Source organism: Camellia sinensis, chromosome 1, assembly GCF_055761805.1.
Source record: "Camellia sinensis isolate YWXY chromosome 1, ASM5576180v1, whole genome shotgun sequence".
In the NCBI taxonomy this organism is placed as follows: Eukaryota; Viridiplantae; Streptophyta; class Magnoliopsida; order Ericales; family Theaceae; genus Camellia; species Camellia sinensis.
The window spans coordinates 70,285,832-70,312,143 of NC_138961.1; the positions used below are offsets into that span (position 1 = coordinate 70,285,832).

Consider the following 26,312-nt stretch of genomic DNA (forward strand, 5'->3'; position numbering starts at 1 on the left):
CTTAAAAAATTAAAAACAAAACACAAATCAAATACTAATGCATTATTATGTTTGCCAACGCAACGTAATCTTGTTGCAACGCAATCTTTGCCAACCGACAAAATCTTATTTCAAAAATGAATATAAGAATCCAATGTAAAACACAATGTTGAAATGAAAAATGTACATCCTATATCGGTTCCGCGCATGATTTTCGATTATGGCTCCTCAACTTATCACATCTCCCGCACCTTATTTACTTCAGTTTCTCACCCCATGATGGGATCCTATTCTTTTTCGGCCTTCCGGGTGGTCTTTTCACAGTTGGCGGGTATATAGTGAAGTCCGTGGGATCAAAATGCGGCTTCTCCACCGATGGTATAGGGAATATGGCACCCGAATAGGCTGCACGATATGTTTCTACATGAAAGTAATATTCCACACAATCATTGAGATTGTAGCGGCTCTTCTGAATGGCAATAACAGCATGGTAACATGGGAATTCGTTGATTTGCCATTTGAAGCAAGAACATGTACGCCTCGCAACATCAATAGTAACAGATGGTATCGAATGAACTTTAAACACATCCTCATTGGCTTTGCTAACTTGCCAAGACCAGCTGTCATTGAACGAATCCATAAGCTTTGTTTCGAATGTAGAACAAATAAGCTCACCAAACGCGAATAACACAATGCGCGAATAACAAACAGTCCACCAAACGCGAATAACAGAATGCGCATGCAGCATTTATTACAGTGGTACTGCAACCATATGTACACACCAACATCATAAAGATATCCATCTCCTGTAAAAACACAACAATACAACAATCAACAATAATCCAAATCGATATGAAAATTCACATTGTGCAAAAATTAGATGAATACGTGTACAGTTCAAGTGTTGCATCCATAATTCACATTAACAAGATGTGAATATTCACATTGATACATATACTCTAAATTATATCACCCACACAAAGCCTCATTAAGCAAACATCAAAGTAAAGTGAGAACATCCACATTATTCACATAATATTACCACGATGTAAACATTTACATTGACACATATACTCTGAATTATATCACTCACACAGAGCCTCATTAAGCAAACATCAAAGTAAAATGCAAACATCCACATTCTTCACGTAATACTAACATGATGTAAACATTCACATTGTTCCACAAACTCTGAATTATAGCAGATCCACATTCATCACTAATCTGATGACCTCCCATCCACAGGACCACGATGCAAACATTCACATTGATCCATATACTCTAAATTATATCACTCACACAGATCCTCATTATGGATACATCAAAGTAAAAGGAATATTATAGCATTCTTAACATAATCTGAATGACCTCCCCTCTACAGGATCATGTATGATGCATGTAATTGAAAAAACAGAACATCCGATCCATAGCAATAAAAAAACAGAGCATCTGATCCATCCCAGAAATCAAAACATAAAGTGAATATGTATTCATAACCAAAATGATACTAACCTTAATCATGCAATCCTACAATTGTCCAGAAACTCGAAAACAATCGCTTTGAAGTAGTTATACTTCAGAAAATGTGAGAACCGAACAATATGAAATTCGTCGTCTTCACTTGAAAATCACCGAACCAAAGCAACAATGAAACCGTAGCACATCAAAGCCTCAGAACGATAGAATGATAGCATGCAAGATAGAAACGTATCCATTTGAATTAGAATGATAAAAACTGTCAAAACTGAATCACGAAATCACAGGAACGTGTTATGTATTAACACAGTGTATATATATATATATATATAAAGGCATAATAGTCCATGTAAAAATATAAAATTTAAAAACTGGACTTTATGGAATAAAAAGAAAAGTATATGGGACTAATCAGGTTATAATATTCCTTTGTGGACTTAATGGGTTATAACAACTCTAAGATTGATTTATCAATAAAAATTCCTATTTTAATAGAATTAAGTTAAAATAGAGAGTATGATGCAATGGATGACTAGCTAAAATAAAAAAAAATGACTTTTTAAGTTATAATTTGATTCAAAATTTGCTGAAACTGATGCGGATGCTCTCAAAAGAGACACAGAAGTGATAGTCTACTATTTTGGCCAATCAGATTCAAATTGAAACACTACATGTATTTACTCCTAGACTAAAACACTACATGTATTTACTCCTAGACTAAAATATATTTTCCCGTTTTATGGGGGGCATGGTATGAAGATCAGTTGACAGTTACTTTACAAACATAGAGTGGTGGGGTCAACACATTGCAGTTGTGTCTTTGGTTATTGATACATTATTGAGATCAATTTTTCCTTAATAAACAGAAGCAATTGTCCTTGTGGTTGTTTGTTAGAAAACTACTTCCATTTCTGTCATTGTTGATAAATTCAAAGTGTACAACAGTTTTAGGTTCTAAATTCAATGTTACATAAATATGATAGTCCAATATTTCATTAACATAACCCTTTTATCCTCCTGATATTACAATAACAACATTCTTCCTGTTCATCACAACACCCTTCTTATTTCTGTTAATTTCAAAATTTCAACTTTCATATTTGGAACAAATGTTAAATTACAAGCAAGTGATCCTGTACATCACGGCACATAAAATGCTATATGCAGAACAATTCTTGCAAGAAATCACCATCATCATCATTGTCATCATCAGAAGCTATGAACAATAAGCAATATCACTGTTTTCCAGACTTCCACTCCATAATAGCAGAAAGAAGTGTATAGTTTGGTATCAAACTTTTATCTGGCAAGGGTAAATTTGTCATTGGAGATTTATCATCCTCCTTGAGCCATATCTCTATGGCTTTGCGATCGTATGTATAGCCATCAGCAGCAACACAAGGGTCTTCCATTACATCCTGGAAGAGAAACATATCAATTGCCATTATCAAATAAAAATAAGGAATTTGGGCAGAAGAAGGAATACATATCCAGGCATATAAATATATGTTCATGTAGTTATAATTGCAGAACTAAACATCGATCAAAAACTAATATTTAAGATCACAATTATTCAAAAATGAAATCAAAGTTCTCGAGCACAAAGTTCATGATAATACATCTTTGCATTATTAGGACAAGTTACATAACATATTGACATGTCATGAGAAATTACAAAAGGAGAAAGTGATTTTCATAAGGCTCTGTTGGATGCTAAAATGGGAGGAAATAATTTAATGCCAGATGATAAGTTAAAAAAAAAAACCTGCACAAAGCTGCTTTTTGTCAAGTGCATAGCCATTACCAGTTGCGTGACTAGCCTATATTCCAATTTAAGGCTACAAACGAATTGAGTTGTTTATTAACAGCTCGTGTTTGATTCATTTAAAACTTGTTTGAACTAGACTTATTTGCTAAATGAATGAACTTGAGCTCAAGTAGGCGCAAACTTAATATTTATTTTTAATAATATATCAAATATATTTTCATTAATTAATTATGAACTTGCTAAATGAACGAACTTGAGCTCAAGTATGAGAATTATTTATTTATTTTTTTTTTCCGTTCATAATTTTCTCTCTTTCTTTTAATATGGAGATTCATTTAAATTCAAGTTTTCCTTTCAAGCTCGAGCTCCACTCGTTTATGGAATTGAGCTGAGCTCAAGTTTCTCAAATACTTGATGAACCGAGCTTGAGTTGGAGCTTGACTAATTTCTAGTGAGCTAAGCCCAAACACCTTAAAGTTTGGTTCATCTCGGCTCATTTGCAGCCCTATTTCCAAAGAGTCAAAAAAAAAAGAATAATTCATTCCCTACTTTCGCGATAACCTTATCTTCAGCAAAAAAATGAGAGCGTTTGGAGATTTCATAGTACATTTCCAAATTGACATGATCTACAATTCCATTTAGAAATGCGTAGAATCAGTTCAGCAAATATTGATAGTAAAATGTGACATTGGCAGGCATACCTTAAGTATTGGGCACATGAAGAGGTTAGGAGGTGCCAGTTGAGCATTGGATGCCATATCTCGTGCCCTATCTGCAAACTCTTTCAATCTCTCCAGTTCAGGGAGAACATGATCTCTCAAATCAGGTCTATCTCTACGTCGAAGCTCTGCACATTTCAGTCCCAATACAGCCAATTCCTTTGTCTCTTCAATCGGCCATTGTCCCGCTTCTATATCAAGTAAATCCGCTAAATGGCCATCTTCAACTGCCAACTCCACTGTATGGGCTAATGCTATGGCCGGTTTTGCAGTCAACAACTGCAAAATCACCATTCCAAATGCATAAACATCGGATGATTGAGAGATTAACCCGGTCCTCTGATACTCCGGATCAATGTAGCAAAGTGTCCCCACAGGTCCCGTGTCCTTGCTCAAAGTTGATATAGCAGAAGATTCTGAGTTAAGCATTTTGGAAAGCCCGACATCACCAATCTTGCTCACAAAGTTGTGATCGAGCAATATGTTTGCGGGTTTCAAATCACGGTGGATAATAGGTTGTGGCTTTGAGTTGTGGAGGAAGACGAGGGCTGAGGCTATTTCCCAAGCGATTCTATACCTGTCAAACCATGGGATAGGAGGTGTGTTGTTTTTTCGGAGCAACCTATCTTCCAGGCTACCATTCTCCATGTACTCATAAACGAGGCAACCATGATCGGGACATGCGCCGAGAAGAATTAGTAAATGGGGATGATGAATATTGCTCAAGATCTCAAGCTGAAAACCAATAAACAACTTTGATAAGTATTTAAACTCTGAATTGTGCTAACCTAAGAAGCACGAACCCTTTTAAAATAGTGGCGTGTCTATGTTGGACATCAACACTTGTTGGACACTTTCCGACACGTGTCCAACACTCACCCAAACATGTCTTAATTTAAAAAAAATAATTTAGACTCGTATACTTGAAGGACACACGTGTCCATTGCTTAAACACACATGTCAATTGCATGCACACATATGAAACTAATTATAAGGTTGAACAAAATAACTTAGAATACGATGATAAAAGAAAAACAATATCAATTTATACAAATTAGTATTATATTGTATTTATTTATTGTACTGGAAAGATATATTCATATATATGACATGTAATAAATGCAAAAAAATTATATATTCGTTGCTTGTCCCCCACGTGTTGTGTCTTGCATTTTTTTAAAATTCCCGTGTTCGGCGTGTCCGTGTCAAGTCACGTGTCTACGTCCATGCTTCTTAGGTGGTAAGCTTTAGTCCTCAATTTTCAAGTTGTTGCAAATAAGGAATACAGGCAAATTGAATAGATAACACGAAAATGACAGTTTTTTTCTTGGTAAACTACTTTGTATCTGAATGCTGGAAACAGAAAACAAAACAAACAGTGGACCCAGGAAACAAGCTGTAAGGGAGCTTCTAATTACACCTCATTCATGTCTCTTTGCACTCACATGTACAAGACTTTCTTCATAAATTACGAGTATTTCAATGCACTGAGAAATTTAATGAGTCTGATCCCAAAAATTGCGAAGCGAAAGACATCTTTCACCCTGACAATCGATCTTAAGGGAACTACTTTTTGGCACTACTTGCTCATCTGAACTTTATTTCAGAATTTTCCCATTAGTTGAATAGGATGGGCTTGAGACCAAGCAGAGTTGGTGACAGACAATATGCCCTCTGAGGATATTCAAATGCATTGGATAATTTAAAATTGAAAATCAGAAAGTCCTTGATCACATTCATCTAAGTGCTTATATATCTTAAAAGGGACAAAAATAAATAAATGAATAAATAAAACAAATGAAAAAAGGTAATGATCTCTAGGGTTGGTTACCTCCTGCTGAAATTGCTTATTCCTGTGAGCCTCTTTAGAGTGAAGGACCTTCACTGCGGCAATTGTATGATGCAAACTGCATTTATAGACAATTCCATATCCTCCCATTCCAATTTTAAGATTGTCGGAGAACGATGACGTAGCTGACACAATTTCTTCCCATTCAAACTTCTGGTACTGCTGCAGAGGCCCCAACAGCACATTCTCAAGTTTTTCTTTCTCCTTGGCTTCACGAAAGGCATTAATCTCTGCATCTTTCTTTTGTGCTGCTTCTCGTTCAGCACATTCCTTCACATACTCAACTTCTCTTTTCACCGCTTCATATTTCACTTTCTCTTGTATTGCCATTTCTTTTGCTTCCACCTCCTTAACATTTATCTCCTTAAGCTTGATTGTTTCTTCCAATCGTTGCCTCTGGAGATCGTTTACCTAAATAGAAAATAAGGACATCAGAGAAACACATTCCAATCCACAGCTAGCCTATTGCCACAAATCCAAGTAATTAATCTTTTAATCAATTAACGAAGTAATAAGTTTTTCATGGCAGTGACAATGCATATATCGGGCTAATTTACTGACAACTAACATATTTTGAGCAATGGTGCATCAAAAAAACAGTCACTTATCGTAGTTCTTAGAATGCTGGTAGAGTAGTGTCATACACCTTGCAACCTAAACATCATTTGTAAATGACCCAGAACTTAATGCAGATTATGACTTTCCGTTAACAAATATTGACACAATTTGGTAGGTCCAAAATCCAAATTATGTAAGGTCCAGAGAAATTTCAATTAGAGAATAGTAGAACTATAATGTGAAGGAGTGAGAAGCCAGAAGTATTTCCAAGGAATTTCAGTTATTAAATTCAAATAATGGAGGAACAGAATGTGCCCTCATTTATATCAACCAAGAATTGTAAATATTTCTTTTCATAAGTTATTTGAGTATGGAAAAAATGTACCTTCCTAGAAGCATCAATTGTCTCACTTTGAGCTATTGCATACATTCCTCTTATATGTCTGAGTTCAATTCTTAGTTTTTCTAGCTCAAAATTGACATTGACCTGCACATAGGAGAAAAAACTTTCATTGACCTAACATGATATGTCCATTCATCACCCTGACATATACATACAAAAGTCAGAAAATCAACGAGACAGATAACTTGTATTGTAGATATAAATATAATGCTCAGCCGAAGTTAATAAAATTACCAAGACTGCATTCCTATAGATAAGCCCTCACAATTGTTTGAAACTCAATACAAAAAGTTCACATTGACTTGGAAAAATAGAGTTAAATACGTAAATGTTCCCTAAGATATGAGTCTTGTTTCATTTTGGTACATGATATTTCAAATCTGTCAATTTGGACCCCCAACCTATTAATTTTGTCATTAAATGGTCCATAGCTCCATTTCCGTCTGCAATTGATAACGGGAGTAAGTATATTTTTGTCAAATCACCTATGTCACTGAGGATTATTTAAAAGTAAATTAAATAAGTTGGGGACTAAATAACCCAACTGAAATATTAGGGATCAAAATCAAACACCGACGAAGTATTGATCCTTCCTTTTTTTTCTTGTTTTGCGTACGTGTAAATGTCATTATCAATTGTAGGAAGAAACAGAGGTTGGGACAATTAATGACAAAATTAATAGGTTGGGGAAAAAATTGTCTGAACTACGCTTCTAATCATTGCTGAACTTCCATTAAACTTCCATGTAAAACCTAACAAGAATGCCTGACAAACATAATCCTGGAAACTAGGCTATCGAAGGGATTGAGAAGCTCTTACAATTTAACTGATACCAAGAAGAGCTTCCTGTAGTTTTACTGACAAGTCATGAGCACAAGCAAACCAAATCAAAATAGAACGGAAAATAATTTACCTGGATTTCAGATGACAAATCTGAAGGAGCATCTGAGGTGGAAGCGGGATCAGATATCCACGACTGGTTATCTGTTACCAAGCTCCTGAAACTTGATACCCTACTATTTGAACAACCAATATCTGAGGTGCTAGGACAGGAGCTCATAACATCTTCAACTTCCCTAATATCCAGGGATGATATTCTTGAATGACTGGTGTCGGTTGACTTTGTTTTCTTGTGAAGAAGGGTCTGGTTTATAGTTGAAAGTGCTTGAAACCGTTGCATTGGCAGTGAAGGAGAACGGAAATGAGTATATGATGGAACTGAGCCTGGATCAGTCCATTCTGCAGACCAGAAGGAAAATTAGATTTTAATTCTTTATTGGCATAAACGTAGTAATTCCACAGAAACAGAACCTCCAAGCAGAAATCCCTTATGATACACCAGATCAGGCTCGATTATTGATAGAGTGAATATATCTTCCATTTCTTGAAATCTCTCTTCTAATACATATCATATGGAAACGAAAGAGTATTCTTTTCAATCTTACTTTTGAAACATAGCACTGCCTCACTAACAAAACTTTAGACTATGTAACATGGTCACAGATACAGATACGGACACCAGATGAGGGAATGACACAACACAATAACGGATGCCACCACAGAAAATCCTAAAAAGATAGCACACTAACACCGTGAGAACGTGGTATAGAAAATACATACCTTTATGTATTTATATTGTTAAAATATAAAAATAAAAATCACGGTGAGGACCTTGTGATTTAGATTATTTCAACTTCTATTTTCAAATTGCATAACTTGGAAGATGAAGCTCAACAAATTGCATAACTTGCATACAAATTGCATAACTGTGTGTAAATATTAGAAAGCATCCATTGCAAGTTTGAATGACTTGTTTTAGGCAATGCTTATGATATTCTGTTTCTACTAAAATAGTGTTGAATGTGTATAGGCCTTGTGCACGATGTGCCTTGCTATGTTTTGAAGATTGACAATAAATTGTCCTACAAACTAAGTTTTTAAAGATAAACAAAGAGAAAATATCATTTTGCCTCCCAAACTTTCACATATTTTTCAATTTGACTTCCAGACTTCGATTAATATCAATTTTACACCTAAACTTTCAAAATTTTGATTAATTTGGTCTCTGCTGTCACATTCCGTTTATAATTGGACAGAATGTGCTGACGTGGGGGGCAAATTGATTTTTAAGATATAGTTTAGGGGGCAAATTCATTTTTAATTATTTTTTTTTGGTCGGGGGGGGGGGGGGGAATTGATTTTTTAGGTATAGTTTGGGGGGTAAATGAAATTTCAAATGAATTTTGGTGACACGCCAGCACATTCCATCCAATTGTAGACGAAATGTAACAGCAGGGGCCAAATTGATCAAAATTTAGAAAGTTTTGGTGTAAAATTGATATTAATTGAAGTCTGGGATCAAATTAAAAAACACGTGAAAGTTTGGAGGGCAAAATAATATTTCCTCAACAAACAAATGAGACATCGAGAGACACACCCACACCAATACACTCCATGTGCATTGCAAAATTCCAGTGTGGAAGGAATGTACTACAAGAATCACTAAAACTTACATTGCATTAAATATATATATATATATATATGTATACAATATGAATATCTTCATGCAGAAGTACATCTTGTGTTTTCCATGTATGGAAGAAGTAATATTAGCCATAACATGTGTTACAGCCTTAAATTGCAGGTTTAGTGTGCAGCATGCAAAGTGGTCACAAGTAGGGATGGTTTAGCATTGTGTTAGACTGTTTGGTGATCATATCTTTACGTATAATAGGAGCAATAAAAACACGGCAACAATAGCATAAAGTTGATGAAGCTACATCAAACACATATGTGTGCCGATTTCATTGCACCCATTCTTATTAATTACAAGATTTAAGTAGAATACCTGCTTGTGAGCTGGAACTGTAACTTGACGAATCATTGTTAGAGCAACTTGTCTCACTACTGTCATCTTTAATGCTTCCAATTGTCTCCAAATCAGATGGGCGCAAAGATGACAACTTTCCCTTTGAAACAGCATAGACCGTACAAAAGCTTGGAGCAGATTCTGAGATTTTTGAGGAAAAGTTTCGTCCTCCTCTAATTTTTCAACAAACAGTATTTTGTTAATACAATAAGTTAATTTCATTCTCAAGGTTTTGTTAATTGAAAAATCAGGAGAGGTACTATACAGAAACATGTCAATTTCATTTTGAAATAATGACATGTCAAGGACTGGTTTTTGTTTTTTGTTTTATATTCCCAATTCACAATTCCTCCTTCGTGGCAGTGAAATTTTTATTTTTATTTTTTTCCATTTGTAAAAGGGGTGACCATTGATTCAATGGTTAAGACTTGACTTAATAACCTTGAACTTATGGGTTCAAGTCATGGGACCACTACTTTATGCATTATGCTAAAAGTTAAGTGTGTATTCAATCTTTTCCCTTCCAAACACACATTAATGTATACTAATTTAGGGGTTTTTTTTTTTTTTTTTTTTTTAATAATTTTTTTCTCATTTGTAGTGGCTGCTTTGTTGAATGGTATTATCAATACCACACCCACAAAGACAGCCCACAGGTTTGAATCCCCCTTTCCACTGTCCTTAGCCTCTATATATCTCTACATCTCACAGCATGACCCTTTCTTGAAATTGACGAGTGAGCACCACAAGTGCTCCCTTCCGGAGAGGGAGAGAGGGAGAGAGAGAGAGAGAGAGAGAGAGTTTTGAGGACCACAATGATTGCAATGACACTAGCCATATGCTTACATGCACTCTGATTGTTAATGTGCTCACCCTTCACTAGGCAGGCATTCAATGATTGATTACTTCTTAGTCCTTAGTGGACCAGAATCAAGAGCTTTACCACGTTAAAAATGCAACAACATTATCAAGATTCAACAAGAAAACATGAAAGAACTTCGACCATCTAGTTGGTGTGTCCGAAGAATCAAAAGATGTTTTGTTCATACACCCTATTTTGATTTGATTAATCTGTCGATCGAATGCAATCAAATACAATCAAGCAGAATCAGATTTTAATGGTCTATTCAAATAAGACTTGAAGTGCATTGCAATAGTTTTATATTGGAAAGTTGGGAGTTTGCTACCTCCCTAGTATCAATTTGATGACAAGATTGTGATTTATGTATATAAAGATTAACATCTCGGAAAATCAAACAAAGGAACTGGGTAAGTACCACATTATTGACCAGAGCAGCATAAGCTATGTTAGTACCTTGAAAACATGCCACGGGATGAAGTTCCTATAACAAGCTTGTTGATAGTGGACTTTGTGATCTCGTTTGATATGGCATACACTACATCATCTGATTCAATTTGTAGAATTTCTACTTGTACCTGTATTTGAATCACTAAAAGTTAGCCTGTTAACCCTTTTAATTCTTGCTTTCAAAGAGAAGCTCAAGCACGACCAAATATAACCTTTTTTTGAGTACACATTTTTTTGTAAGGTAGAAGCTTTTCATTTGTTTGCCATTCCACTTCTTTCCTGTAAGCATCTGCTATATCGTCTCGCACTTGTGAAAGAGGAATAAAATTTCCCACTGGGAAAAAGGGGGTGAACAGCACAAGTCAAATCAAGAGAAAAGAAGCTATTCAAATCTAATTTCTATTGTATTAGACATTAAGCTATACGTATTTCTTTTGTTGGCATGATCACTTTTGTCATCGAGTTTGTATCTGTTCTGTAAAATTCACAACTTAAATCCATGGAACAATCAAAAGTAAAACACAGATGTTCATCTATTCTATTCTATTAAGCACACAGTTCAGAAGGTTTTAAAGCTATGTACAGCAGCAGCTTTTTTTTTTTTTTTCTTAAAAAATGCCCATATTATTACATGCTTCAAAAAATAACTGCTAACATTAATCAAATTCAACCCATCTTCTTCATTCATCAAATTACCAAAATTTTTTGATTTAAATTACAAACACATCGCGTTTGCACCCACTGCTAGTAAGCTTATATGGAAGCTTAAATTATTTACAGATAATAACCTCAAGATCAGCAAATTAATATTTTCCATGTAAATAACATCGCAGCTGATAATTATATCAAAGCTAGGAAACAATTTTGTGCCTAGAAGGTAAAGTTTTGGATTGTGAAGTCACCAACTAAGAGAGGAAAATACTACCAACATAGTACCCAATAGATGCATTTTCTTCTCATTCTTTTGAAATCATTAGATATATGAAAGATTCAATTTGTGTTATGATTATGACACAAAGTATCCCCAAATAATATTTGAATGATGCATAACTTACTAGGTGTTGGAACCGCAGTTATATTAGGGCGGACATGTAACAACTTGAATATAGACTTGCCGTCCGGGACAAACTTCTCCAATGCCCACTTAACGACATATTTGCTTTTTCTATTTCCATTGATAGCGACTGCAACAATTAAAGATGGGGGAGGAGGTAGTCCGAGTAAGCCTCTTGCTTCAATTATTTCACTCCCATCCATTATTCTAGATTTCCTTCAGCACTTAATCACCTGTAGTTTGGACATAAAACGTAAAAAACCATATGAACATGGATGGTCGTAGCATTAGTATGAAAAGAAACAATTTCAATCAAAATTGAAGCAAATTAACTAGAATAAGTCACAAGGAAAGGAACTTAGGTTGTCATTTCTCTTTTTACAATCCCACACAATATATTCTAATCCCTCGAATCAATACTTTTCTTTCATTTACAAATAAATCAAATGGTTTAATCCATCTGTTGGGAACAGATATTGATTGAAAGCCAGAGAAACATAATACCCAATAAAATTTTTGAACTGGCTATAAATAGAGAAAAGAAGAAACTCATGAATTTGAACTTCTTTAGAAAACTTCAATCATGGGAAAGTTTTGCTTCAATTAGTCTAAAGAATAAAATACAAAATTAAGAGGACCCCTTGTTGGGTCTGTGGACCCTGGCAAGTACTGTTCACTCAATTCTAGGTCCAATCGGGGATTTGGGGGCCTCTCCCAAGGAGAGAAGGTTCAGGGGCGCCTCTTTTAAAAAAAGAGAATTCTATTATTTTCTGATCAAAGTGAAAGATACAGCAACTGTAGACGTAACCCTATTCTGGACTGATCATGTAAATCTTTGTGTTTTTATTTGTGTGATTGGTTTGATTTGTTTTATCTTTCTTATTTGTTATTTCGTGTCTTACCAATCCTGGTTAGGAAGAAACGTTTTCCTAACACCCCTGTTACAGAGAGAGAAGAGTGCAGCTCCTAGTTTCCCCACCTGAACCCAAAAACCCAGAAATGAAAATGAACTGAAACTCAAACCTTGACACAATACATACATAGAGAAAGAATGAGAGAGAGGGGGGGGGGGGGATTTCTCAATAGCCACACTTGAATTCAAACACTTTTATGACATGAAACCCAGACACCAAAAACCCCAAAACCCAGAAATAAGCATGGAAGGAAACTCAAAACTTTGCTCACTACAACACATACAATAGATATTTTACACATATAAATATATATATATATATATATAGAGAGAGAGAGAGAGAGAGAGAGAGAGAGAGAGAGATTCCCAACAACCACACTTGAATTCTAACACACTTTCATTACATTCAGAAAACAAAATACTAAACCCAAAAAGATATGCATATACAGAAATTTCAGAGAAAGACATGAAAGCAAAACATGAATGAAACAAAATCATACCAAACATTTCAGAACAAAAGCTCTCACAAAACCCACATGAAGCAGCAGTTGAACCACCCAAGATTTAGAGATCCAAACTACTACAATTATGTAAGAAAAAAACAATTGGGCAAAATTAGAGACAGATGTGAACCTGAAAGTAGCCGCCAAAATACACAATAATTATTAAAGCTCCAAAATTAGAGCCAAACCGTGCCGTAATGCATTATCCACCTCTGATAATTACTCGTATTCTGGTTTTCTTCTTGGCCAATGAAACTCACTTGTCACGTCATGATGACCCTGTTTATATTTTACAAGACTTTCTTTGTTTCTGGTTCTGATGTGATATTTTCAAAATTACTGTGCTTGTCAATGAATAGCTTATGTTCTTAATTTATTTTAAAGTCAATATTTCATTATCCCATATGTGGGAATTCAAGAACCAGTTGGGTTTTTCTTATTTTTCTATGTTTAATTTTTATTTATTTATTTATTTTTGTAAGGCAGTTTCTTACCAATAGGCATGTTTTTTTTTTGGGTGGGTAACTCATAGGCATTGGTTGGTATAGTCTTCAACTGTTTTAAGGAACTGTTTGGGTATCAAAAGTGATGCCCCAAGAATGCATTAATGATCTCCCTCTCTTCATCTGTTGAATGTCAATGGCCAATTTCGGTTTTTTATTTTTTCCCCCCTATTTTTTTTTTATTTTTATTCTTTTTGTTTGTGAGGTAGGCTAGGTGATTGTTTCACGATGATTGTCATTTGAGCAGTCTTCTCTTCAGCTAGGAATATTAAGGGATTATTTAGAAATTAATAAATATATGTTTCACGTTCCCATGTTTGATAGAGTTTATTTTAAAAATAATATATCAGATAAATTATAAATATACCTTTTAAAATTTGATTAAAATATAAATTGTTCTTGTGATTTTGAAAATTACATTCTATTTCTTGAGATTTCTAATTTCATAACAAATTGCCTATTTTATTAATAAATTATCAAGTCAATTAACAATTTCAATGATGCTAGAAATATATTTCAATTAATAACTTAGATAATTTTATTATTGTATAGGAGAACAATTATGAATTTCATTTTTTAGTTAATTCGGTTAAATAAAAAATAGTAATAAGGAGGTATTTATAATTTTCTAAATCATAGGAGACAATCTCTACTTTAAACAAATCTCAGAAAGTGTATTTATAATTTATCCTAATATATAAATAAAAGATTATTCATGATTTACGACACAAAGTATGAGATGTATTTTTGAAACTGTTGGGCTAAATAAGTCTAGACTTAAATCTTTTGAGGTCAAAATAATATGTTATTTGTTCAAAAACTTAACAACAATGATTCATATCACTAAAAAAAAAAAAATACTAATAGCACTAATGTATTGAGAATAAAAAAAAAAAAAAAAAGCATAGGCGGTGGGCCGCCTCATCATTAGTGGTGCTATTAGAGCACCACTTTTAGTGCTCTCAACTATTTTTCAAAACCTAATTCCTTGTCTATCTATTCAAATACACTTACGTATATGTATTACTTATTTGTCTAATTACTTGTTCAAATGTGTACATGTGTTATCTATCTATGCAATTATTTGTTCAAATGTCCAACTATTTATTAAAATGTATCACTATTTATACACGTGTCACCAATCTATTTGCCTATGTATTCAATATCTCCTATCTGTTTAACTCACTGCCACTAGTTGTTGCCGCCATCAACCACCTTCCACCGATCGCCAGCAACTTTTCAATGACTTTTCCGGCCAATTTTCTTACGTTGACCAATTTCTTGGTGATTTTTCAACATGTGTCATTCTTACTAGATAAGATTAATCATTTTACCTAATGTTTAAGGCAACCCAATGGATTTGACATAGTAGGAGGAGAGGTAATCAAAGATTGCAGAATCAAATTCCAAGACCAAACATCTCAAATCTTGAGGTCATCAGAAGTTGGCCCAGTTGTTAATTTAAGAATCTGAGATTTGTTGTGTTACGTGTAAATTAATTCGAACACCTAATTATAAAATAAAATAAAAAATAAATAAAAATATTCAAACCATACCCCATGCAATTATTTACTACTAAATTGATTTTGCATGAAACAGGCTTATTAAAAAAGAAAAAAAAAAAGAAAAAAAAAAGGAGTGAAATGAAGAGAAGAGAATAATCGACTTGAATTCACGCTCTTTGCTGTTGGTAAACGTTTTCTCAACGACACTATTCCAGTGAGTCAAATGACGGAGATAATGTGTAACATGTATTGACTTTTGGGGCTCAATGTTTTAATACATGATGTTGGGTTCTTGGAAGTATCTTTCTAGCTATATGAAGGTTTTTTTTTTTTTTTTTTTTTAAATTTCTTTGAAGTTGTCTTATTACAGTCTCAATCATTCAACTATATAAAATTTTCGATAGACTGAAATTATTTTAGAACATGTCAAAGACAAAAGAGCCCCCCAAATTTATGTTTGGGTTTAGGGAATAAAAGACCATAAAGCAATTTTGTTGTTATGTAAGCAAAACTTTTGTCTTTTGCACCATTGATAATGAATCTTCTCACAATTAAACTTTGGATTGTATTTAAAACATACATTTGAGTAAAAATTAAAAAATAAATAAAAAAATAAGTGAAATGTGGATGAAATATAATTATATTTCACTCATTTTTTTTTTCTTTTTATAAATCTATATTTAAATTCATAATTCAAATACAATTTTAAAAAATCATAATATAGATAAGACTGATTTTTGGGCAACTAAGCAAAATAAATAAATAAGTAATTTTGGACTAATGATCAAACACTCAAGCTATGGTGGGGAGAATCCTCTATCTCAAATCTCTCCATCTTCTTATCCTTAATTTAGAGCATCTCCAATGATTTGTTATTGGAGCTATTATTGTCATAATTTGGCAGTTGAAGATGAAAAGTGTGCTCCAATAGCTGGTTATGGTAAATGTTAAATTTGGCAAATGCCAAAATTGCCAACTCATCAACCAAACCCCCTCCCCCCTTACCTCCCAGTAAAACATCCCTCCCTCCTTTCCTTTCACTTATCATTTTTGCAGAACCAAACACAGAAACTGGTGTGTTCAGGGCGACCGATCGATTGTTTGAACACACCAATTTCTGTGTTGATTCTGCTAAAATGACATATGACTATTGAAGCACTATTATTATAATTATACTATTCATTATCAAATTATAGCAATGACAATGCTATTAATTGCTATTCTACAATGTGATGAGGCTCTTCAAGTTTGATCATGTAAAGATGGGAATAGAGGATCAGGTTTTCATTTTGGCATATGCACACACTAATTCTTTAATTTTAAGTCCCAGAAGTTATCCCTCTATTGTTAGGCATTTTCTTTAATAATATTATGATGTTCATATTTTTTTATTATTATTATATTTCATTTATCATTTCACCACAACATTGATAACTTGTAGACTATACAAGCGAGCATCAAGTCCCCCAAGAGGGTTACATCCCAAATTGACAAGTCAGTGTGAACTTATCATTTGGTTTATTAAATTATTTATTCAGCTAGAACGCATTAAACTAAGACAGTAATGACATGTAAAAATAATAAAAACAATTTAATACATAAATGTAGTAATTGTGGGGCTATATTTTTGTGAATGACAACACGTAACCAAGGTGGCACCAAAGTGCCAGTCGAGGTGCCATGTATCTCGGTCATGGCGCCGAGGTTATCTCGGCTAGGCCGAGGTTATCTGTGGAGATACCGGAATCTGAGATGAACGGATAAGGGACAAGACTCCTAGAATGGGAGAGGACCTCAGTTTGGATAAAGATGAAACTCTTAGGGAGTTTATCTTTATCTATTTGAGAGTTCAGGATGAGCATTGAGCCAGAGTCCAAGAGAAGCTAGGCTTCTACAGGGATCAAGTTAGTACTGGCTATAAAAGTAAGGCACCCTGGTAGGTCTAAAGTACGCTTTTTGTATTATGGCTTAGTGAGTTAAGCACTGTTTACTATCTTCGAGAGATAACTGAGTACTGACTTGATCGTCGGAGTGTCCCCGGGTGGACGAACCACCGCTGGAGTCTTATCTTTCTGTGACAGGTTGTTCGACACGAGATCTATTCTGTCGGTGCTCTCCAGCTGGGTACTTGTTTGGCAGTGTGGTCAGAAAATAACATCCACAATTTAGCGCCGTCTGTGGGAAACGTAAGAAGAATAGATAGCCAACGACGGACAGAAAGAAAGAGTTGGAGGCGACATCACTAGTGGGAGCGGTAAAAATGCCAAACCTAACGTAGAGGTGGACAACAGTCACAAAGAACCTCGGGATAAGAATCCCAAAGAAAAAGACGTCGGCCAAGAGGGAGACGTGCCGAAGAAAGCATGTCCGGGTGGGTATTACTGTAGACTGCCCGAAACTCCCGCTCCGCGCGCGAGGGTGCAAATTGTTTTGTTCTTAGCTACTACAGTTCGGACTCATGTCACGGTTCTGAATCTAATCTCACAAATTGCAATGTGAGACCGATAAATCACCAAAGAGTCCAAATCCGGCAAATCGTTTTGGAAAATAGATTTTAATAAAGAAGTGCCAAACATGGACTGCTTTGCCAGATATAGAGTCACTACCCAAATGTTTTATTTTGGGAAATTTAGGAAACCCTGACTCATGCCTAAGGCCACGTGTCTGTCATCACCTAAGTTGCCTCGGCTTGGGAACTTGAGTACGAGAGGGGAAGGTCATGCAATGAGCACCCCTGCTTGCCCGATCAAAGATCGGTCTTTACTAACATGATATTTTGTTTTTGAAAACACATGCGTTCTTATTCCGATTATTAATCTAGAATTACTATATGATGCACGTAGCATACAAGTATAGACTAGATCGCTTAAGTTGGAACAAAACATTGCATGTTCGTTTGTTTGAAAACGGTTTAAAGTTTGCTACTCGCAAGTAGGCTAAGACGAGGATTTTGATGAATTGTTCCAATTCAAGCAATCCAACCTTCACCCACAGGCATTCATGCAGTTAATCAACTGAGCAGTTAGCCTCATGGCAAGCATGCTAGACATGCAACATACACATCTCATGCAGTATGCTAAAGCGTAAACACTCACAGTGTACTCCGAGCCAAAATAGAGAACTACTTAGAAATCATGCATGATCCTAGTTCATGTCAAGATGGCTAATGCAACACATGCAAAAATGCAATTAAAATAGGCTCGACTATTCTAATCATGTCATGTGAATGCAACTTGATAACATGCTGTTGAACACGTATTCAAGTAAATGTATTGAAATACAATGCAGTTAGTATGATGCGCCGAGCCCGGTGCATGCAATACAGATGAATGGGTGCACGCATGCGAAGTATAAGTATGCTAATTAAAAAATGCCCTAAAACTAACCATCGTAAGCGGTTAAGTAAAAGGTAGAAAGAAATGGGAGTTGGAAGACATGCATCACACACACGCACGCTTATTACAATAGTTGGCCCTCTCGACAGAGGGTCCGAATAAGAAACTAACTAGCTAATCTAAGCTAATTAAACTAATTATTACATCACAAAACTAATTAACTAACAAGTTAACTAATTAAGTACAAAACAAAGCTAATTAACTAACAAGTTAACTAACTAGTTATTACAACACAAATAAGCAGCTAAACGCATTAACTACTTAAATACAAAACCAAAGCATAAACTAGCTAAGCAAATTAGCTAAGTAAAGCAGTAAAGAAATGTCCTCAGAGCGAGAAGCGCATGCATGCTCGGTCGCCTCGTTCGGAAATCTAACGCGATGTCCCGATTTGCCTCTGTTTGCAACTGTTCTCAGAACCTTGCACAAAGCTCCAGAAAGCTTCTAACTCACCTTGGGGACCTGTAGGAGCATGGCCGACCACCTAGGGGTGTTGCCAGCCACTGGCCGACCAGTTACCATTACTGCAGACCAGAAAAAATGGTCGGCCAGCTAGTTTTTCTGGTTTGTCGACAACTTCTTGTTGCACTTCTCTAGTTTGCTGCAACAGAGAGCAAAAAAGGGCATGACAATGTATTTGCAAGGTATGTGTGCACAACCACCCTCCCTATCATTTCATAAGCTCAAGGGAGTGCGGTTCTCAACCCTCGGGCCACCAATTGCGCATTTTAATGCATGATGGCCAAGAAGCCAAATTGCACAATTCAATATGAAATAAATGCACACTGTAACAAGCCCGCGGGGGACCTCGCTACAGCTCGGACTCTCAATGTTGTCACGGTTCCTAATCTGAACCAAAGAGTCCAAATCTGGCAAATCGTTTTGAGAAAACTGATTTTTGAAAAAGTAGTGCCAAACATGGACTGCTTTGCCAGATACAGAGTCGCCACCTAAATATTTTATTTTGGGAAATTTAGGAAACCCTGACTCGGTGCCAAAAGGCCACGTGTCCGTCATCACCAAAGTTGCCTCGGCTCGGGAACTTGGGTACGATTGGGGAAGGTCACTTCGTGAGCACCCCCGCTCGCCCGGTCATAGACCGGCCTCTACTAACCATGATATCAATTTTTGAAAACATTGTGAGTTCTTATTCCGGTTTATTAGCCTAGGTTACTATGTGATGCACACAGCATATAAGTATAGACCAGGTCGCCTAGATTGGAACAAAACACTTTTTGCTTGTTTATTTGAAAGATGATTTGCTACTCGCAAGTAGGCTTAAAATGCAGATTTTACCACCCGCAGGTGGGTTTAGAAAAGATGGTTTTGCCACTATCTAGTGGGCTTAAAACAAACAGTCGATGATTTATTCCAATCTAAACAACTCAACCTTCACCCACAGGCATTCAGGCAGATATATCACATAAGCACATAGCCTCATGGTAAGCATGCTATTCATGGCAGTCACTCACACGCATGCGAGGATGCTAAAGCATAGAACTTACCGAGTACTCCAAGCCAAAATAGGAACTACATTAGAAATCATGCATGATCCTAAGTATACAAAAATGCTTAATGCAACACATGCAAAATGCAACTATAGTAGGCTCGGCTATTCTAAGATGGCATATGAAATGCTACAACTAACATGTATTCAATTTGGAATTGAAAGTACAATGCAGTTAGTATGATGCGCCGAGCCCGGTGCATGCAATACATATGAATGATGCAAGCATGCTGTCATACTATATGCTAATTTAAACATGCCCTAATCTAACCATCGTAAGCTGGTAAATAAAAGGGAGAAAGACGTGGGGTTGGAAGACATACAACACACACACGCACACTTATTACAGTTATGCCCTCGCGCAGAGGGTCCGAATAAATATACAGTCTAAATATTACAGTCCCCAAAATAAAAGAATATTACAGTCCAAAATATTACAAAATTCTAATTAATTAATGAATTAACTAGAAAGCAGATAAAACTGGCGCGCAAGCCAGGGACTGTCTTGCTTCTGATGGATGATGCATGTCCGGGCCGTCTTGCGTGGAAATCCACCGGAATGCCCCAATTAGCCTCTGTTTACACCTGTTCTTGAAATGCGTGTTGAGCCCAGAAACATTGCTGATTCTTCGTTTTGCTGCAACAGAGAGCAGGAAAGGGGCATAGCAATGTATCTGCACAGATATATGCATGTCTCGATCCTCGTGCCACCAATCACGCATACCGAGGCATGATGGCCGAGGAGTCGAAATGCACAACTCAATATAGGATGAATGCACATGAGACTACAGCTAAAACCTAACTCCATCATGGATAATCCGGAGTGTCGGTGACTGGGGAATTGAGACACATTCCGTCACTCGAAGTACGAAATGTACCTCGTTTCCCGTGCCCGGGCTAACTCCTATTCCGGACACGATGCAATATGCATGATATGCATGAAATGCAACTAAGATATAATCCTAACGTACAGGATGCTATGGAAATGAGATGCCTCGGAATGCGTGCACACGGGCACGCAAACCGAGAAAATGGCAGAATGATATGAAGATGAGGTGCCTCGAAGTGCGTGCTCACGGGCATGCAAATCGAGGCGATGATAAATGCAATGAAAATGAGATGTCTCGAAGTGCGTGCACACGGGCACGCAAATCGAGGCGATGATAAATGCAATGAAAATGAGATGTCTCGAAGTGCGTGCACACGGGCACGCAAACCGAGGCGATGATAAATGCAATGAAAATGAGATGCTTCGAAGTGCGTGCACACGGGCACGCAAACCGAGGCGATGATAAATGCAATGAAAATGAGATGCTTCGAAGTGCGCGCACACGGGCACACAAACCGAGGCGATGATAAATGCAATGAAAATGAGATGTCTCGAAGTGCGTGCACACGGGCACGCAAACCGAGGCGATGATAAATGCAATGAAAATGAGATGTCTCGAAGTGCGTGCACACGGGCACGCAAACCGAGGCGATGCTAAAATGACATGGAAATGACAAATGGGCTTATACCAACATGAGTGAGCCTCAGCCACACTCACATCGGATGCCGTCGGATAAAAATGGAGTGCCTCGAAATGCGTGCACACGGGCACGCAAACCTAGGCGATGCTAAAATGACATGGAAATGACAAATGGGCTTATACCAACATGAGTGAGCCTCAGCCACACTCACATCGGATGCCGTCGGATAAAAAAAGAGTGCCTCGAAATGCGTGCACACGGGCACGCAAACCTAGGCGATGCTAAAATGACATGGAAATGACAAATGGGCTTATACCAACATGAGTGAGCCTCAGCCACACTCACATCGGATGCCGTCGGATAAAAAAGGAGTGCCTCGAAATGCGTGCACACGGGCACGCAAACCTAGGCGATGCTAAAATGACATGGAAATGACAAATGGGCTTATACCAACATGAGTGAACCTCAGCCACACTCACATCGGATGCCGTCGGATAAAAAAGGATTTCCTCGAAATGCGTGCACACGGGCACGCAAACCTAGGCGATGCTAAAATGACATGGAAATGACAAATGGGCTTATACCAACATGAGTGAGCCTCAGCCACACTCACATCGGATGCCGTCGGATAAAAATGGAGTGCCTCGAAATGCGTGCACACGGGCACGCAAACCGAGGCAATGCTTAAATGCGATGAAACATGTCAGAAATGATATGCAAGCATGCTAATGGAATTTCAGCAACAAAATATGGGAAAACAATCCCGAAATGGAGCGAAATGATATGAAATGCAAGGAAATGTCCCGAAATGCAACATCAGGCACCCGAAATGGCCTATAGCCATGCTAAACATGCACAACATGGATATGCGATGCAAAGACAGAAGCTAGACAGCCCAAAAATAAGCACTTTTCCAGTTATGAACATGGCCAAACAGCAAATATAGGTATGGCAAAAATAGCATGCAAGAATAGGGGCCAAAAGAGGGGTAATGAAGCAAGTGGTATAAGAAAAACTCAAAATGAAAAATTTCCTTCTATAACACTGAAGATGAACCAAAAATATGAACATTTACAGTATATGGCAGACCTCAAATCAGTATACAAACATGCTAAAAATGTGATGCAAAACAAGGCTCAAAAGGCGCTATAACATGAAGTATATAAAATAATCACTAAACAGAACAAAAGTGTGAATGAAACATGAAGTATAGGCCAAAATAAGACCACTTTCAGTTCGGATCAAGGTCCAAAAACAGAAGCAAAGAGGGCTACTAATTTATGCAAAAATGGGGCCAAATAGGGGATATAACTACAAGTGACATATGGAAACACCAAACAATGTTGAGCCCTTCTCCAATGTTGAAGAGGGGCTCAAAATATGCCTCATATCAATTTACAACATGCTCGAAAATAAATTGCTCATGGGTCAAAAATAGCATGCAAAACTATGACATACAAGATGGTCAATGAAGCAAGTGTATTATGGAGGGCTCAAACAGGGTTGAGCCCTTAATGAGAAGTGAAGATGAGCTCAAAATATGGCCCTTTTCTGTTAGGGCCGAAGCTTGAAACCAAAAAGAAATGAGGCTTAGAAATAGAACAAGATAAAGGGTCAAAAGGGTAAAAGTGTAACTTACCCTTGAAGATTCGAGATTTTGTTGCTTCTTGGGTTGATTTGCAGCTTCTTTAGCCTTCAAGAATCCTCCCTTGCTGCTGGAAATGAGATGGTGGTGGTAGAGCTTGGTGGTGTAGAAGGAATGAAGGTTAAGAAGTTAGGTTTTTTTGGAGAATTGAGAAGGATGACAATGGAGTTTAGGGTTTGTGCTTGGAGAGGAATTTTTCTAACTCTCAAGAAGAAGACCCTCAGCTGGTTATGAGGTCAAGAAAGGGGTGTAAAAGGGGGGTGAATTGGAGAGCATAACTCTCTCCCAAAATATCCCCCGGATACAGAAAATATCTGGGGGATATTGCCCCACAGCTGGAAAGGCTACAGTGAGGAGAACACGGCCGGCCTCTCACTTTGGCTGGAGGTGGCCGGCCGGCCACACCCCCTAGCCGGCCGGCTAGGGGTCAAAAGGGTCAACAAGCTTTTCTGGCCGGCCAGATATTGGGGAGGTAGCCCTATGTGTGTACAACACAACCATGTAATTGAAGTTCCAAGAAAGTGGGCCCAAGGGGTTCAACAATGGCTCGGAAAGAGGGGGTCAAAAGGGTCAAGTTGACTTACTGGCCGGCCATGAACTTTTAGGGGCCTCTCAGGTGTGTACATCACAGATATGTGGTTCAAAGTTCAAGAAAAAAGGTCCAAGGGGTTCAACATTAGCCCGGAAGAAAGGGGTCAAAAGGGTCAGGTGACCTTAATGGCCGGCCACCAACTTTTAGTGGCCTCCCAGATGTGTAGATCACAGATATGTGGTTGAAAGTTGGCAACACTACCCCTAAGGTATTCAACATTAGCCCGGAAGTTGCAAAAACGGGCGCCGGGAGGCTCCGGAGGAGAGATAACTGGTTGCTGCAACAATTGCTGGTCTCCCACCCCTCAGTGACCTTCCTTGTGATAAAACAGAGGTACCTGCCAAAAATGAACGAAAACCGTTGCAAAACGAATGTTCCGGAGCCAAAACACGCAGTTCGGGGTCCCGGAAATGGGCTGTTAAGCACCGAAAATGGTATTCGACCTCGAAGTGGGCTTCTCAGCCCCCAGTGTCCCTCAAAAGGGAGAAAATAAGATGTATGCCAAAAATCAGAGCAATAGGAGATGGTTAAGAGGTCCCGAACCGAGGCACACGGCCTGACGGCTCCGAAAACCGGGAACCGGACTCCGAAATGGGCAAAATGGCCTACGGCCACCAAATGTAGCCTACGGACATTGAGAAATGGTCTACGAGACCTCTCCCTCCCTTCAGGAAAAGAAACAGAGAAAACCGAGTCTGGTTCGCAAACCGAGAGAAGGCACAGAAAAGGGTTCGGAAGTCCGGAGGCAGGGCTTACGGCCGCGACTCTGAAACTTCTGAACGAGCACATTATGCAACATCATCAAGCGCTCAAACAGTAACGTCTGAGTCTTAAGGCCGGTCAAAAATGGGGTGTCTACAGTTGCCCCTCTTTGACAGAACTCGGAAGTCACAAGTGACGGGAGTGAATGTCAAAGCCCCGAGACGACCTATTTTTGACAAGGCCGAAGACTCAGACAAACATACAAGATAGACAGAGATGTGCCCGCAGGCATGCCCGCAGGCAGGGGGCAAAATGCAAATGATATGCAAGAAGCCGAAGGTAGCCCAATGATTATGCAAATGCAGCAAGCTGTAATGAAGCAAGTATTCGCAAATAGATGCAACAGTTTTAAGCAAGAATGCAAAGCAACAACTACATTTCATGCAGTTAAGAATGCGGAGGATTATTCAATCCCCGCCACGTCTCACACGGAGAAGATACAATACCTGCGCGATTCGTTTGGTCGCACCAGCTTCAATTGAACCGTACATACAATATCGTGCCTGCAAAAGAGAGAAATTGCAACAAACACAATATGCTAACAATATGTATTTAATGTGACTTCGAAAATTCGACACATGCAGTGTCGGTGAGTGAATGCATCGCAATGCAAGAATGGAACGTGTGTGACAACGTATGCTCAAACACAGAGGTACACAAATATCAAGAAATGCACATGACAATGTGAGTATGCCCATGAGAATGCGAGATATGTGCATGAAAGTACAAAACGAGCATGAATCAGGGTGTTCATTCGTCGTGAAACAACGAGTACGGAAGTGCGTGTTTCGGCGAAGGTAACTCGATCGCGGCCTCCGATCTGCTTCTTTGAAAGGTTACAACTCATTCAAAAAGGATACACTTTGATTTCAATGAATGATGATGAGAGACATGTCAGAACTTGAGACCGAAGTCCTGACGGAGCAATTTCGCGACCGGAAGTGTACTTTTCTTGAACTTTTTCAGGTCCCGGGAACTCCGATCTTCCTCAAAATTTGCAGAGAGCTAGGTGAGCATGGCCGGCCACTTATCTTCCCAAGGGGGGGTGTCCAACCGGTTTCCACAAAAGCTAATGGCTGGCCGGCCATTTCTGCAAAAAGCAGATGGCTGGCCAGCTAGAAATAGGGGCCGGCCGGCCATGCCCTTTTCCCGGGGGCATTTTGGTCTTTTTGCCTCCTTTTTGATGCTCTTTCAAACCAAGGCTTGAGGCCTATAAATGGAAGCCGATCCTCACTTCATTTCTTGCCTCTTTCAACACTTTTCTCTCCAGTTTTGAGTTTTACGCGCGTTTTCCAACGCCTCGCGCAAATTGTTTTCGTAATAACACTTAGTTTTAAACACTTTGGAGCGATTAAATTCCGGCTTCGGAGCTTCTTTTTGCATTTTCACCACTTGAGGTAAGTTCATCTTAATATTTAGAATATTTTCTCGGGAGTTGACTTTTGTTGACTTTTTATTTCCCGAGAGTTGACTTTTGTTGACTTTTTCCAATTTTGCTCATTTTGCTCATTTTTGCTCCCCTTTTGCAGATTT

The 26,312-nt window shown here is 37.7% G+C and overlaps 1 protein-coding gene across 4 annotated transcripts; it reads right to left on the reverse strand.

The window, feature by feature from the left end:
- Window positions 1–2,400: 2,400 nt before the first annotated feature.
- Window positions 2,401–13,786, reverse strand: LOC114276256 (U-box domain-containing protein 35). Of its 4 annotated transcripts, none has more exons than XM_082879286.1 (11): window positions 13,531–13,743; window positions 12,887–12,963; window positions 11,986–12,217; window positions 11,143–11,264; window positions 10,937–11,058; window positions 9,601–9,794; window positions 7,666–7,991; window positions 6,735–6,836; window positions 5,774–6,202; window positions 3,925–4,677; window positions 2,401–2,873 (listed from the first exon to the last, which is right to left on the reverse strand). In XM_082879286.1, exons 3-11 carry the CDS (start codon window positions 12,185–12,187, stop codon window positions 2,691–2,693), a joined length of 2,433 nt encoding a protein of 810 aa, XP_082735412.1. In that variant the 5' UTR covers window positions 12,188–12,217; window positions 12,887–12,963; window positions 13,531–13,743; the 3' UTR covers window positions 2,401–2,690. The 4 variants fall into 4 exon arrangements, with proteins under 4 accessions (XP_082735412.1, XP_082735404.1, XP_082735419.1 ...); XM_082879278.1 differs by lacking the exon at window positions 12,887–12,963 and adding an exon at window positions 13,398–13,477 and having other exon boundaries at window positions 13,589–13,724; XM_082879293.1 differs by lacking the exon at window positions 13,531–13,743 and adding an exon at window positions 13,398–13,478.
- Window positions 13,787–26,312: the final 12,526 nt, after the last annotated feature.